This window comes from Lolium perenne, chromosome 5, assembly GCF_019359855.2.
Source record: "Lolium perenne isolate Kyuss_39 chromosome 5, Kyuss_2.0, whole genome shotgun sequence".
NCBI lineage: Eukaryota > Viridiplantae > Streptophyta > Magnoliopsida > Poales > Poaceae > Lolium > Lolium perenne.
This window is the reverse complement of record NC_067248.2, coordinates 83,878,672-83,892,933: the sequence shown is the minus strand read 5'-3', so window position 1 is coordinate 83,892,933 and position 14,262 is coordinate 83,878,672. Positions and strand designations below refer to the sequence as shown.

The 14,262-nt window shown below is 42.9% G+C and overlaps 1 protein-coding gene across 1 annotated transcript; it reads right to left on the bottom strand.

The window, feature by feature from the left end:
- Window positions 1-2,076: 2,076 nt before the first annotated feature.
- LOC127300713 (bidirectional sugar transporter SWEET13) lies at window positions 2,077-4,008 on the bottom strand. Its single transcript, XM_051330870.2, has 5 exons — window positions 3,795-4,008; window positions 3,305-3,341; window positions 2,817-3,189; window positions 2,602-2,721; window positions 2,077-2,503 (listed from the first exon to the last, which is right to left on the bottom strand). Exons 1-5 carry the CDS (start codon window positions 3,844-3,846, stop codon window positions 2,189-2,191), a joined length of 897 nt encoding a protein of 298 aa, XP_051186830.1. The 5' UTR covers window positions 3,847-4,008; the 3' UTR covers window positions 2,077-2,188.
- Between the last annotated feature and the right edge of the window lie 10,254 nt (window positions 4,009-14,262).

Genomic DNA, 14,262 nt, shown 5'->3' with positions numbered 1-14,262 from the left:
AACCATGTCAATCTTAAGAATGTATATTGTTTTACCCTAATGTGTACTAAAACAGGGAGCTATAGCTTGCTACTACCTCTGTTCCTAAATATAAACATTTTTAGATAGCAGAATTAGCTTTCTAATAAGGCTTATATTTGTCGAACAGAGGTAATACTTACAGTGTACATGTGTACTGTTTGTTCAGTGTGCGTAGAAATTTGTTTCTGATCATATACTCGCTTCTTCATAATTTCACAGTGTATCTAATTCAATGAAGCTATCAGTGAGGTTGCCCAAACATGAAAATGCAAGCAGTAAACAGTGATTGTACTGTTACCAAAAGTTACATGAGAGGTCGGCATCATGTGGAAGGTTGCTGAAAGGCACCTCCATTGTTGTCTTGATCTTGGTGGTGACATCCTGGTTTCCTGGACATAACTGCAAGCTCCCTATTTTCCTGGACATCCGCGTCTAGAATTAGCAAATTTTGAGTATGTTATCAAACTTGTGGTGTGGATAGTCCATTTGATTGAGACATGAGGCCTGAGTCTTAACATGTTAAGGGGTAGTTGATTCATTTTCCTAATATATCCGTATTCCATATTTGTAAGATATATATATCACCTTTCATGATATGCTTGTCTGAGTCTAGTACCATTTGCAGCATTTCCCGCTTGTACGGTTACTTTGTATGACAATTGGACAGTGATAATATTTTATTAAAACCTCTAATAATCTAGGTCGGTGTGCGCCCAGTTGCCAAAAGGTGAGATCAAGAGATATCCACACTCCATTGACAGACCATTTCCTTTGCTAAATGGAACTCATTTCCTTTGCTAAATGGAACTCAGAGACCTTTTTTGCATTAGTCTTATTTTGCATGCTAGAATGAGTGTTAAGTAAAGTTGGATGTCGGGTAGGATATGATATGCTCCCTAGTAGCTCCCTCTGTAGGTCGTTTTTGGTGGCATGTTTTACATATGGTTGCATCACTCACTTATGCTCATAGTTTACTAGTACTATGGATTTTATGAGCTAATTTTTTTGATGCCCTGATGTATGTAACAAGAATGTGCCTTTGAGATCAAGAGATGTCCCCACTCGATCGACATAGATGATCTTGTTGCTGAAATGCATACATTTCTTTACTGATGCTTGTAGAAGCATGATCAAATCCATTTTGTGTTAAAGCGATGATACATTCGGGTACTGATGTTTTTGTATTATCGATGTGAGATATGTTCTTCTAGTGTGATAAAAATATCATATTTTTTGTGATACAAATCTAATTTTGTCCAAAAATATTGTCTTTTTATCCATTTATGTTGAATACACTTGAAAACACTAGTTTGTAAAACCAGTGTTTTAAACAAGTGTTTTGACAAGTGTTTGGATGAAAGGGGTTTTATAGTGTTTTGGGTATGTTTTTGGTGGTTTGTGTTTTTACCTAAAATACCCCTCAAAACATTAAAAAAAACATTGGCACCGGATGAGGCCTGAGCAGTATTCTATAAGAATAATTTCATAGGTGTAAAATTATTAGTTGTTTCCCCACAAAGTATTGTCGCTAAAACATATAGAAGTAAACTGAAGTTGTACGTATACCACATGGTAGAGCGTGAGCCGTTACCAAAGTAGGCAAAGGTAAAAGGAGGCGCGTACGTGTGCTCTAAAACAGCAAAGCTGGTCGGGTGCGTGTGACGTGCCTATCACTTGGACCGCACGCGCTTAGTATAAGCGGCTTTCCCTCTCCTGCCTGTTTCCACGGCTGTGTACACGGCATCGCACACAAGTTAAAGATGGCAGAAAAAATAAGAAAAACCTTGTGTTACTTATTAGCAAGGAATCGGTCACTAGTAGACAGTATAGTTAGAGATCGATCACATTTTTATTAGAAAACACGAATTACAGGTACAAAGGAACAAACTAGGACATGTAATTGGGAACATCATGGATCGATGGAAATGAATACAACAGTAGCACTAATCAACACGGAGAGCGATAATCACCCTATACATCATACATATATGGAATATATAGCTTCCCTCGCGTCCTCAGGCTCCACCACTGATGCAAGCAAGCATCAAAGGCTTAGCTAGTAGGGAGATTAATTGATAATTATACCGTCGTCCTCCTTCAGTTTGCTCCTGTGGAGATAATAAAGTGTGCATGCATGGTCCATGCACGGACGTAGGCGTACGTGGATCTAGACGACCACCTCGACAGGACGTGCAACGTCCACGGCCAGTGCAGCTCCCTTCTCCGGCGCCGCCACATCCGCCGCGCAGCTCCCGGGGGCAGCCCTGGCGGCCATCTGCATCACCGGGTGCACCTCGTTGCCGTAGTTCCTCTCTGGGGTCGCGCTGAGCTTGGCGATGTTGACCACCACGTGCTCCTCCGCCGGCAGTTTCCCCTCCTGCTTTCCCTCTTTCCCCTCGGCCACCACCGGCGTCGCGTTCATGTAGAACATGTAGAGCCCCATCTGGACCAGCCCGAAGGTGAAGCCAAGAATGTTGGGGAGCTGCAAAAAAAGCAGGATGTTAGGAGTGAACTATATATATAGATACTAGTGATCTTCTATATGCGCAAAGCTTTAAGATTATTTCAATGTCTATTTACCGCGACGTATTTGTCCTTGATGAGGAGCCCGTAGAGGAACCAGACGACCGCGCTGAGGGTGAGCGAGAGGGAGAGGGAGAATGGCATGTACTCCACGCTCCTCGTCTTGATCACACGCCCCTGCAACACACACAAAATAGTGTAAGCTGTTCATGATCGACATCCATCAAGCTAGCTACTGATTTTGATAAGTTTGCGGGTGACAGGGCACTCACGATGATGCTGAGCGGGGCGATGAAGACGCTGACGGAGAAGGCAACGCAGACCCAGCCGAGGGAGACGACGCGCTTCTCGCCCTTGGCGAGGAGGAGGGTGAGGAGAAGGATGATCCCGAAGACGCCGACGTTGAGGAGGAGCAGGATCTTGGCCGTGAAGAGCTTTGCCTTCCTGGGAGCGTAGGCCAGGTACATGACGATGTAGATCGTCTCGATCACGCAGCCAGCGGCGTTGATGGTGATGAGGAGGCTCTCGTTGGACTTTACCAGCGCGTAGTAGATCCACAGCATGGCGCTGAACAGCGCCACGACGTACGGCACCGACTGGAACCCCTCCGTCGACTTGCTCTTGTATATACGGTAGAACGTCGGTCTACGCACACAGATTCCAATAAAAAATAGTCATAGATACACTTGTGGATGCGGCGAGCTAACATGTTAACAAGATCAGATCAGATGAATGAGAAACATCATATAGTTGTGCTTACATTGGGGCCAGGTAGCTCGCGAAGGAGATCACGTTGCCTGCAAGGCCAAAAAAAAAGGCGCCAAGATTAGCCGTTTGCAAAAGTTAGCAAACTTGACTAAGCCGTTTCCGTACTCTCGAAAAAAAAAGATAAGCTGCGATAACGCCAGGTGCATCTTTTTGCCTAAGCTTTGCCTTCTTTTGCAAACAAAGGTACGTAGGCTGCTGTATTAGAGCTGTTTTTATTTGTGTTATTGGTGCACTATGATGTCACTACACAATACGGTACTAGTACTAGGCTAATTAATCAATCAGTAGCGATATAGATATATATAGAGAGATGTTGCAAAGCACTGGTTGTGATCGATGACGCAAAGTGCAACCCCACTAAGTAGCTACATAATACACCAACTGTAAGAAAGGAATTCATATGTTTGTGGTGAAACGAAAACAAAAGGTACTAGCAATTCATGGGCATACTGCATGCATCTGAAATTTGTGCTGAGTGTTACCTAGGAGGCCAAAAGCAAATGCCCAGGGGTGCTCCAGGGATAGGCCAGCCATTGCGATACAAAAGTTGCAAACTTCAAGCTTGCTAAAATGAATCAACACGCACTGAGCTGAGAGCTTGCTGCTGTTTGGAACTTCTCCCTCTCTGTCTCTAACCCTAGACCCCTCAGGAGGGAAAGGGAGAGCTGTGGGGAGGAGTTGTATCTCTGTGTTGGCTCAAACTCTTGAAGGAAGAAGCAGGCATTGGGGGGCTTTATATAGGCACATGGTGGCAAGCCTCTCGGTGTGTGCAAGAGCTCTCCATACACGTATGCAGCCATACAACTAATCAGGGAATGAATTAGAAAAATACTCTTTATTGGCTTTTGGCGCTATCATCTAACGTACTATATTTAATAGAGATAAGCATGGAAATTCCAAAAAGTATGTAGCTTTTCTGCAAACTTTAGTGCATAATAATGCATCGGTTGGTGAATTGTTGCACACTCCCAGTTGTCCTGTGCTGCCCGCTGATCTGTCTAACCTTCCCACTCTAGTATTTGGGAGTGGTAATCGCTGCCGCACAACAGAAAATCACATGAGATATTCCAACCAAGGGGACGGTTTAGACCAATTTTGACTGCGATTTACGCAGTCAATGTGTCGGGCCTAAGATTAAATAATTAATATCTTGTACAACTTTGAATTCTTCATTTCCTAGTAATTATTACATACGCAGTATTTTATTTAAAATACAAGATTATTTGTACGGTCATTTGGTGACAAATTTGAGAGCGTCATTTTCAGTACATACTAGATAACCAAGCTATGCTATATGGGTGATTAGTGGAACTGGGGCTATACCTCCTATGCACTAATTAAGAATCAGACTCGCCATGAGAAGTAAAACACAGTCCAAAGGACGCAGTTGAGAAGAAAACTGTTGAAAGGACATAGATGAGAAGAAAAACATTGGTTAGAAAACCGTTTAGAAGGCAAACATGCAATAGTTCGCAAAACACCTTATTCAATGTACTCCCTCGGTCCCATAAAGGTTGTCTGTCTAAATTTTAACAAATCTCAGACAACCTTCCGTGGGACGGCATGAGTATCTAAGTTGTCATGTACAAAACAAAATACTTGAAAGTTCATTCTTAATGTTAATTTCGGAACTGTTGGCTATACACTTTCTACAAAAATCAAGTGGACAAGAATGGAGCAGTAAGTAATCATGATGAATTAAAAACTTTTCCCGTGCAACCGTTCTCAAATAATGTACTGCCTCCATTACATGAAACATGTCAGAGGTTTGTCAAAATTCAGATGTATCGAGACACAATTTGTATCAAGATACATCCAAATTTAGACAATCCCCATGGGATGGAGGGAATAATATAAGACGGTTCTAACACCTCAGAGCAATTCTGTCCCAAACAGAGTAGTTTGTTGCTTGAGTATATACTAGAAGAGGCATTTCTTGTACGCGGATTAATTGCAGCAAATTTTGTAGTCAAATAATGGCTTAGATCATCCTCCAGCACACAAAAGCTTCTTACCTTTCCTGTTGTATCCATCCACCTTTTAATCAGGTAGCAAATTTCATGTGCAACATACGTGCCAAGGTAGCTCAACTACATACAGTAGGCTCCCTGTTTCAGCTAGCGTGTATGATTTGGGATGTCTTTGCTTTTCATCGTTCTCCTCTTCTCCACCTGCGTAGCTAGTGGAGTTCTTTGTCCCAGCTTTTCCCGCTTTATACCGTTTAATTTCTATAATCAACTTCATTCGCAAAACAAAAAATTCTGTAATCAACTTGATGATTACACATAAAGCAAGCATCAGCAGCATGGACATAGTAACATCATACATGACGAGAATTGCGTGGCCGTGCTCAGAGTTACTGGTAATATTCCGGCACAATTAACTTCTCGAGAAACTTGTGCGTCAATTTGACTAATCGACCCCGGCCCCATGATCTACTGGAGCAACGTATCCAAGCGGTAGATTAGGAATAGGGATAGCGGGCTAAGGAAGCAAAGAACGGCTAAAGTGTCCCTCTCTTTTAGAAAAGGCGAGCCAGAAGTGATCTGGTCCACTGAAATTTGATCACCTTTGCCATGAGCTACACAAAGATGATGCATGCACGTTGATTGCGCAAGTGTGTTCCATATGATGGTAAACATCATTTTGATGGAGAGGTCTGGGTTCAACCTCCATTTCGAAAAAATATGATGCTAAACATATTTTGTTTCTGCTAGAAAAAATCGGGCCTTTTAAGCCCCTCCATGGCACACGGAACTACGGAAGGCCATTTTTCATGTGCGGTGCGAAAGAACGATGATATCTAAAAATTCGACCATGTGACACTCTCCTTAGCGGGAACAACACACATGGAAAGCCTCTCGATACCCTGACAAATACATCACACACGTCTGGAGAAGTAAAAAATCATCAGCATAGTTGCCCGCCATAGCACATGTTTCTTCCAAGAGTATTTGTGTGCGAATTGTTTGCCCTGTTGGCTTTAAATCCTCTATTTCTTTTTTTTGTACTCATCTTAAACAGTAATAAATAAAAAGTCATGTATAGAATGTTCCCGACGCATATAGCCTCTTCGTCTTCCTCCCGTGTGCCACATTCGTCGTCGGACATGATGCAGCTTCCTCGGCCGTGCTACATAAAGCCTCACAACACCACCCTCTTGGAACACATGAACTGTACCGGATCGCAGAAAGAAGATCGTTATCCTCTCTTGTGCCTGGCAGTGCCCACCGGAAGAACATCGCCGTGTTGACCAGGTATCTCAGGTGGCGAAGGAGGAGCAAGCATCTCCAAAAAGGGAGGAGGAGCAGTCCCTCCTACCGACAGACCACCAAGCCCCCCCCCCCTCGTACTGTAGGTAGTCCTCCTTTGACATAGAATGTGAACGGAATTTGGAGGGATGATGAGGAAGCAATGTATGTGGTTGAGGAAGACGAGTAACCGCAGCTCGAATGGTGGGAGGTGGCTGAGCGACAGTCCGAGGAGGAGGAGATGCTCGAGGAGCGGGAGGTGCTACTGGCATCCTTCACGTACAAATAAGAATAACAAAGAGAGCGCTCTACAATGGTCGCTAGTGTCGTAGCTGCCAACGATGCTGAGGCAAGCTCATCTACCAGCAACGAGGAGATCATCTACATCTCTGCTCCGGCGATGAGAAAACGTAGAAACGATAGTAGTAAAATGTTGTATATGTTCGTTTGTTGTCCTAAAATTATAAACATGTATCTATGGAGAAACAAGATCGTTTATGCAAAAGATCATTTGTTTTCATATCGCCAACACTTTCCTGTTAGAAACTGTATTGGATCAAAAATATCGCACCGTTTTTCGTACAAATTGCAAATGTTTATTACTAGAATAACCATTTGGGATTCGAAATATGACTCACGATTTAAGACACACATCAGAAACGAGCCATATCTATAAAATTATTTGTGAATAATAGGTTCGTTAAAGCTATGCGCAACTTTAAAATTTGTTCGAAATGCGAACTCCTCAGAATCTTCGCGCCATTTAGATACTCGCCTATAAAACACATATCCTTTCCCACATCTGCACCATGCCTCCATGCGAACCCACTCTAGGCTACATCGACCTTGCATCGTCAGATGCGGAGGAGCACTCCTCACATCATTGTCTTGGGGGAAGTGTCATCGACCTCACGAGGTCTGATTCAAAGGAGGAGCAACGTCAAGAGGAGGAGGAGCATGCTCCAAAAGAGGTGGAGCCGGAAGGGATGCATGAAGAGGACTTGCAGGAGCATATGGTGGTGGAGGAGTCCATCGCATCGGCACGGCGTGAGGAAGCAGCGGTGCATCATGTGGTGGATGACTCCTTAAAGACTCTCCGCAATGACCGACTGCATGCATGACTACATGCCAAGAAGAAAGATAATAAGGTAGGCCACGTAGCGGGTGTTCCACAATATCCGATGAAAAGCTTGATGAGAGTTGGATGGCTCCGTTGGCAGCATAGGGCCTTCTGGGATGCTCGGGAAATGGAAAAGTCGGTAGGCTCGAGCAGGCATTTCACCAGCGATGCTGAAGCATTAGGCTCCGGAGAGGGCGTAGTCATCGATGATGCGGGTGCATCAGACACCGGGAAGGGCGTTGGCTTCGACAATGCCATCATCAACGTGTCCTCTGATGACGAGGAGGGCATTTAGTATAGTTATTACCGGGAAGGGCCTATTAATGTATATAATGTGAAGTTTGCGGTCTTTTTGTAACCGGAAGGGCAACCATGTTTGATTGGTGCCCTTCTGACTGATGCCCAAATATTATTTACTGTCTTTTGTATAAGGAAGGACAACCATGTTTGGTTGGCATCCTTCAGGACTAGAAAAAAATATATTAAGAATTGTTCTTCAACATAAACTATATGCCATTTGCATCCAATTTTCTCCTTTTTATTCTCAAACAGTTGCAGACAAGGAAAACAACAATAATGAGCTAATAGAGTGCATGCGGTAGTTTGTGCACCTATTTTCACTAACGCACTTCTTTCCATATGTAAACAATGTGTGTTGCCGGAACAATGCACACGATCTGGTACGGAATCACCGTGTCCGAAACTGGGCCCTAGACACAACCCTACCATCTTTTTAGAATATATAAGAACTGGAGGATCGCCGTCCGGTATCACTCCATGACAGCCAAAATTCCGTATTTAGGAGCACGCAATACACATGTTGCCCTCCCCTCCCCCTGGAGTCAATAGGTCGGCAAGGCGGAAGCTAGCTAGCTTCTAGAGCCCTGTCACGCCGGAATACAGATCACCTAGCTATCTTCTTATAAGAAGGTTGGTATTTTAGTCACACTACATAAGAATTTGATTCGAAGATTGAGGCCCATGGAGTCAAGTATGCTCCCCTCCCCAAGTAAGAGTACAAAACATTTGTACTTAACTAGTATACATCTAGCCATCATATGTTTTGTATGTTTAGATTTTAACTCCAAAGATATGTTTGTGCATCATTTTAATGATTTGGACGAAATCCTTTGCTATAAGGATTTTTAATTATGCAATATCCCTAAGAAAACTAGTAAGTATCTATCCTGATGTACGAAAAATCTATTTTGCTCTAATCATTGCACTGATTCACTTCCTTATTTGTACGTAAAAAGGTGAGATGGATTGCAATCCACGTGCTATGCCTCCAACCGTTGCTATTTTATACATTTTAGCTCCATATAAAATACTCTTTTTAAGTAAAAAGTGCCTTATGCAGTTTTAGCAAAAAATCGCACATGTGACGAGAAGACTAGACTAAAGGTTCTCAACCAAGGTGTGTATTACCAGAAGCAATGTCGAACATCATTGCTAGTGAAACCTTTTCATTGAGACAGCGATGTGACCAAGAACTATTTTTTAAAATATCTCATTTATATAGCTAGAAATGAAAACTATGTTGAAATACAAGTAAACATGTGGCGTATGAAATGTGCAATCAAACAGAAATGTGTTTTGCTAACGTACGTATTTGCGTACAATGTTGAGTTATAGGGTACAGAGCACATATGCTATTGTTTGTTGCATATATAAACGTTTGTGATGCTTACAGAAACCGTGCTGGTTGAAACAAACATTTCCCATCTGAGTTGAAACATATACCTTGTCCAACTTCGTTCGTTTGCAATCTTACAATCCACTGACGATCGAGTATAACTAATCATTTGTGATGGACCTCCTAATCATAATTTTTTTGGGAAGTGAACATGTGCCAAAAGAGAACCCTTCGCAAACGGTTTATAAAACCATGTGATATGCATAGACCGATTGCCAACCCTTTCATTGCATAGTGACGGTATTGCGGTTGCGTTCACGGACACCAGGGGTGAGACCACCCCCTTTTAGGTTTGGTGAGGGGCGGCTAGACATTCCGAACAATCTCGCACAAGCACGGAAAGAACACTGTGATTTTACGTAGGTTTAGGCCGCTCTTGTGAGCTAACGGCCCTATGTCTTGCTTGTCTGAATTTATCATGGATTTTAGTGTTTAAAACGAAGAACTTGACATTCCGGGGAGAGCCCAACATGCTCTTCCTTTAGCTCTGGTTGAAATAAGGTGAGAAGACTCTCTCCTTAGCCTCCATTTGCTCCAGGGTCCAACCCACTTTCTCATTGACATGCACCGCCTTTTATAATGGAAGGTCGGTGAGGTGGAGGTGATATCTCGGTATATGTGTCCATCTGCGCGTCTCCAGGCACGCGTAGTGTGGCAACATCTTTAAAGGGTGCTGGCGCGTCGCGTAAGGTGATCCGCGGAATATAGAACGCCAAGATGGGATGTCTCACTCCATCATATCTCTCTTGCGATATCCATGATGATCGCGCTGAGGAGGCAGTGCACCCGCCCCAATGGCGTAGAGGTTATGACATCTTCACCTGATGTATGGCCCGGGGAGCCCCCAGGTAAAGGGGCAGATACCTAGTTTCTCGACAAGGCCCCCCTTCCCCCAGCAGGCGGCAGGTGATGCTCATAACTACTCCTAACGCATGTCTTGAGGCTGACCTATCGAAGGAGGGAAGCAAGACCGCACATTATTCACGGCTCCCCTGCAGCAACCCCGGGTACGGCCATGGCTCGCACTTAGTTGGGAATGTGCGGACCTTAGTGCCAATGGTTCCTACAAACGGTTGGGTAAACATTGTTTGACGACCATTTCAGCCTCGTGTGAAGGTTTGTTCTGTACTAGTGTTGTCTGTATGCATATCGAGGCGGTGAGGCCACAATCCTTGAACTTACCAGTATAATATGAGTTCATGTTCGGGTACCGTTTCAGAGGGTATACTTTTTTTTTATGAAGAAAGCTTTTTTACTTCAAATATTTGAGCACTATATCCAACATCTATGATAACTAGAGTGCATATACCCGCTTAAGTCCAGATAAACAACTGTTTAAAAATAAAAGGCAACATACTACATGTATCCTCAAGGAAACTGCATAGACGCATTTGCATTTTAAAAAATATTTGACCACGGAGTTATAAACTTGGATCACTGCCATATAGATCTAGCAAATTTGCATTCGAAAAAATAGGTGTTTAATAAACTCATCAAGATGACAAGATACACACTTACTTCCGTGCCAATTGCATTTTAAAGAGTTGTCTTTGGTGACTATTACTCCTCTACGATGATATCATGCAAAAAATCTTAGGCTTTCGCAGGGTCTTCATTTTCTATTTTTTTTTGTTATTATGAATAGCATCTCTGGGTGTATTAAAGCTCTATATATAGATTTCACCAATAATTTACCATTCTCATGTAGATTCTACTAAAAAAAAGGGCTGTTTTACGGTGCAATTTACTTGTCACCTGAGCTAGTAGTATTCAACCATGGTATTCTGGGTAACTAATATTTTGGTATTCTTCCCCAAAATCTGGACGATATTTAACTACAACTCTGGTAATCATGAGCCCGGTCCACCAAAGTGTAGACCTACTATCTTGTAACCCACTGAATGGAAGTTAAAATCATGATAAGGGCCGGGGTGAATGTACCTGTGCGCTTGAACTTGAAAAAATAGGTTTATAAATTTAGCTACAAATCAAAATTTAAAAAGTGTGTGATTAAATAAAAAATATCTATAACATGATACAAGTATATTATTAAAATATATTAGCTGAGTAATATTAATTTTGGTATTGTAGATATTTATATTTTTATCTACAACATCAGTTAATAGAAAGTGGAGTTTGGACAAAATTTATAAACCGCATTTATTGGAACAGTATATATATTGCCATCTGATGATAAGGGACAAAAACAAATCACGAACTGACAAACTCAAGGATACAATTGTCCTGCTAGACGATTTGGTAATAATATTTGTGGGTATAGATCAATTAGATATGTACTTGATACGTTTTAACATGAAAAAATAGAATTTACTAACCACAAGTTCATCACACTATCCACCTAGATAAGAGCTAACCGACGCCCTAAAACGTGCCCACGCGGTAAAAAATAATAGCTAATTTAGCACGCACGCGGGCGGTCGACGAGCTCCAACAAACGCACGAAAATAGAGAACACGGGAAAACTTTTGCCGCACGCGCCAACTCGTGCGGGTTAAAAAGCGGGCGCGCACACACCATCCGGCGTTGTAAGTTCCACCCTCTCCCTCCCCCTTTTACCCACCGCTTGCCTTCTCGCCGCCCGTCGAGCGCCCTGCTTTGAGATGGCGCCACGCCGATCGAACTCATCCAACTCGCGTATGGCAGCTACCTCCGAGATTTGCGCGAGCATCGACCGCATCTTCCTCGGCACATTCGAGACCGCGCACGTTCGACGCGGCGGCGTGGTGTCTCGGACTTATGCACCGAGAGATGAACTTCGACGATGTGCAAATGCGTGAGCAGACCGAGATGCTCGCACCACCGCCGCATCTCGTCGCTGACGAGGAGAAGCATCTCCACTGCACGCGTCTGCGATGCCTCTACCACTCCGAGGAAGAGAGTGTGTGAGGGCAGAGTGGAAATCCTGCTTCCCGAAGGACGTCGCCGTCGAGGTCGCCTTCTACGCGTGGAGGAAGGAGCAGTGCAAGGCGGATAGCGCGGCGAGGAGGGCCGACAAGGCGCGTTGTTGGGCATTCACCGAGGCGTATATTGCCGGCCCGCAGATGATTGACGACAATGACGATCGTTGGCTCGACCAGTTCTTGTCATCACCGTTGGATTCCTCGAGGGAGGATGACTCGGATTTCGACTTTCAGATTAGTAGTTACTAGTATGTATGTTTCGTTGTATTTCAAACTGTGGTATCTTATCTATGTTAATATTAAGTTTATTTTGCGTCTATTTTTTTACTGTATTTGATCTATATTTGATGTTGTTCGAGTACAAAAAATTATTTTTAGCACGCCTAGTGAACGCACTTTGCAGTGCTGCAAAATTTAGCTAAAAGAGCAATACAAGCGGTGCAAAACACTTTTAGTGCGCGGCATTATGCGGCGCATGTTGGAGTTGCTCTAATGAAATCTATAGATCTTTTTCTTTTCCTTGCGAATTTGTATCGGTGCTGCTCAGATTTGCTAGCAATGCATGCATCCACTTATTTTTGTAAAGTGTAAGTAAAATTAAAAGAGGAAAGTTATTTTGACAGATTAAAGAAACTAGCATACGGAAGGTGCGACGCGGACTTTTGGCTCATGGGAGCCACGCCCACCCATAGATCCACCGTGCAAGATTGCTTTGAGATTGAGTTTACTGTAAAGAAATTAAATGGCCACCAAATTTCTTTTTAGCAATACAGGCGAACACTTGAACATATACGGGAGCTAGCATTTAAGACCTGCCTCCTAATTAACTGCCTGCGACTCAGAACGTGTACTACACGATTCAATCCAGCACCTGTGCCTCCCTACCTGTGCCCACCCAAGTTTTAATCATGAGCATTTAAGTTGCTCCATCGCTCAGCTCAACTATCAGATAATTTATTTGTCCGGTCTAGAATGGAAATCATTTTTTAGCACTGTTAAATGTGCAACTTTGTTCCTAGTTCTTTTCTTGGGTTTCAAATGCTCACTTGGAAGTGTCACGGATTTATGATTAACCGAGGGTATGGTTTCTTCATATGTCGCTAATCTAGTCTAGATGATAATCAAAAAATTTACTTAGTAAAGATGCTCAAGGTAAGTCCCTCGAAGGCTGGAACATGTAATTAATTAGATTTAAAAATATTTTCGTTGGAGTAATATCTTTAAATTCCTTGGAATATGTGTTGTGGTTTTTCTCTTCTTCTTAAAGTTAACCGAGAAACTTTTTTTGTTGAACAATCCTGGAAGTAGTAATAATGTTCTAACCTTAGTATAGCTAGATTAGGGTGCAAATCACAATTAACGACTTCAAAATCGGACACAGGGTTCATCATATCCCTTGACTCCTGTCTGGCTGTCTGGTGAAGTCGAACAACCTAGCCCCTTGATGAAAAAGAACTTGAGCCTCCAACAGCTCTATTGACTTTTTCATCCATGAGGAGCAAAGAGCATTGAAAACTCTGGTCCAAGTGGTACGGAGGCCAGGAAAAAATACGAGCCTCAAGAAACCATGCTAATGATCAATACGCCAAATAATTTAGTGGTCCCAGGACAGATGTCAGGCAAAGACATGGGGGATGGTAGCACCCATGAGCTCCTTTGTAATTCCCACGGAAGGTGTCCATATATTACGGAAGCTAGCGAGTCCAAATTGCTGCGTTGCCGGATTTTGTTTTTCATCTGCCGATTTTGCCCTTTGCTGAGAAAATACTACTGCTTTAATTGACAAGTATTGGTTAATCTGAACCGTTTGATTAGTTGGTTTAAACGGCCAGTAATTGTCTGTCCCTACCATAAAAAGTCTCAAAAAAAATCAGTCTTTTGCATCAACTGGATTGAAGCCAAACGATTGCAGAAGACATTTCATGATGCAAGCCAAGAACCAATAAACTTCTTTTCTGAACG

Excerpts from the sequence above, each read along its gene's own strand:
- LOC127300713 (XM_051330870.2), bottom strand. The coding sequence starts at position 3,846 with ATGGCTGGCCTATCCCTGGAGCACCCCTGGGCATTTGCTTTTGGCCTC. Across the intron at positions 3,342-3,794 it reads ATTTGCTTTTGGCCTCCTAG|GCAACGTGATCTCCTTCGCG; the intron begins GTAACACTCAGC and ends TTGGCCTTGCAG. Across the intron at positions 2,504-2,601 it reads TCAAGGACAAATACGTCGCG|CTCCCCAACATTCTTGGCTT; the intron begins GTAAATAGACAT and ends CTTTTTTTGCAG.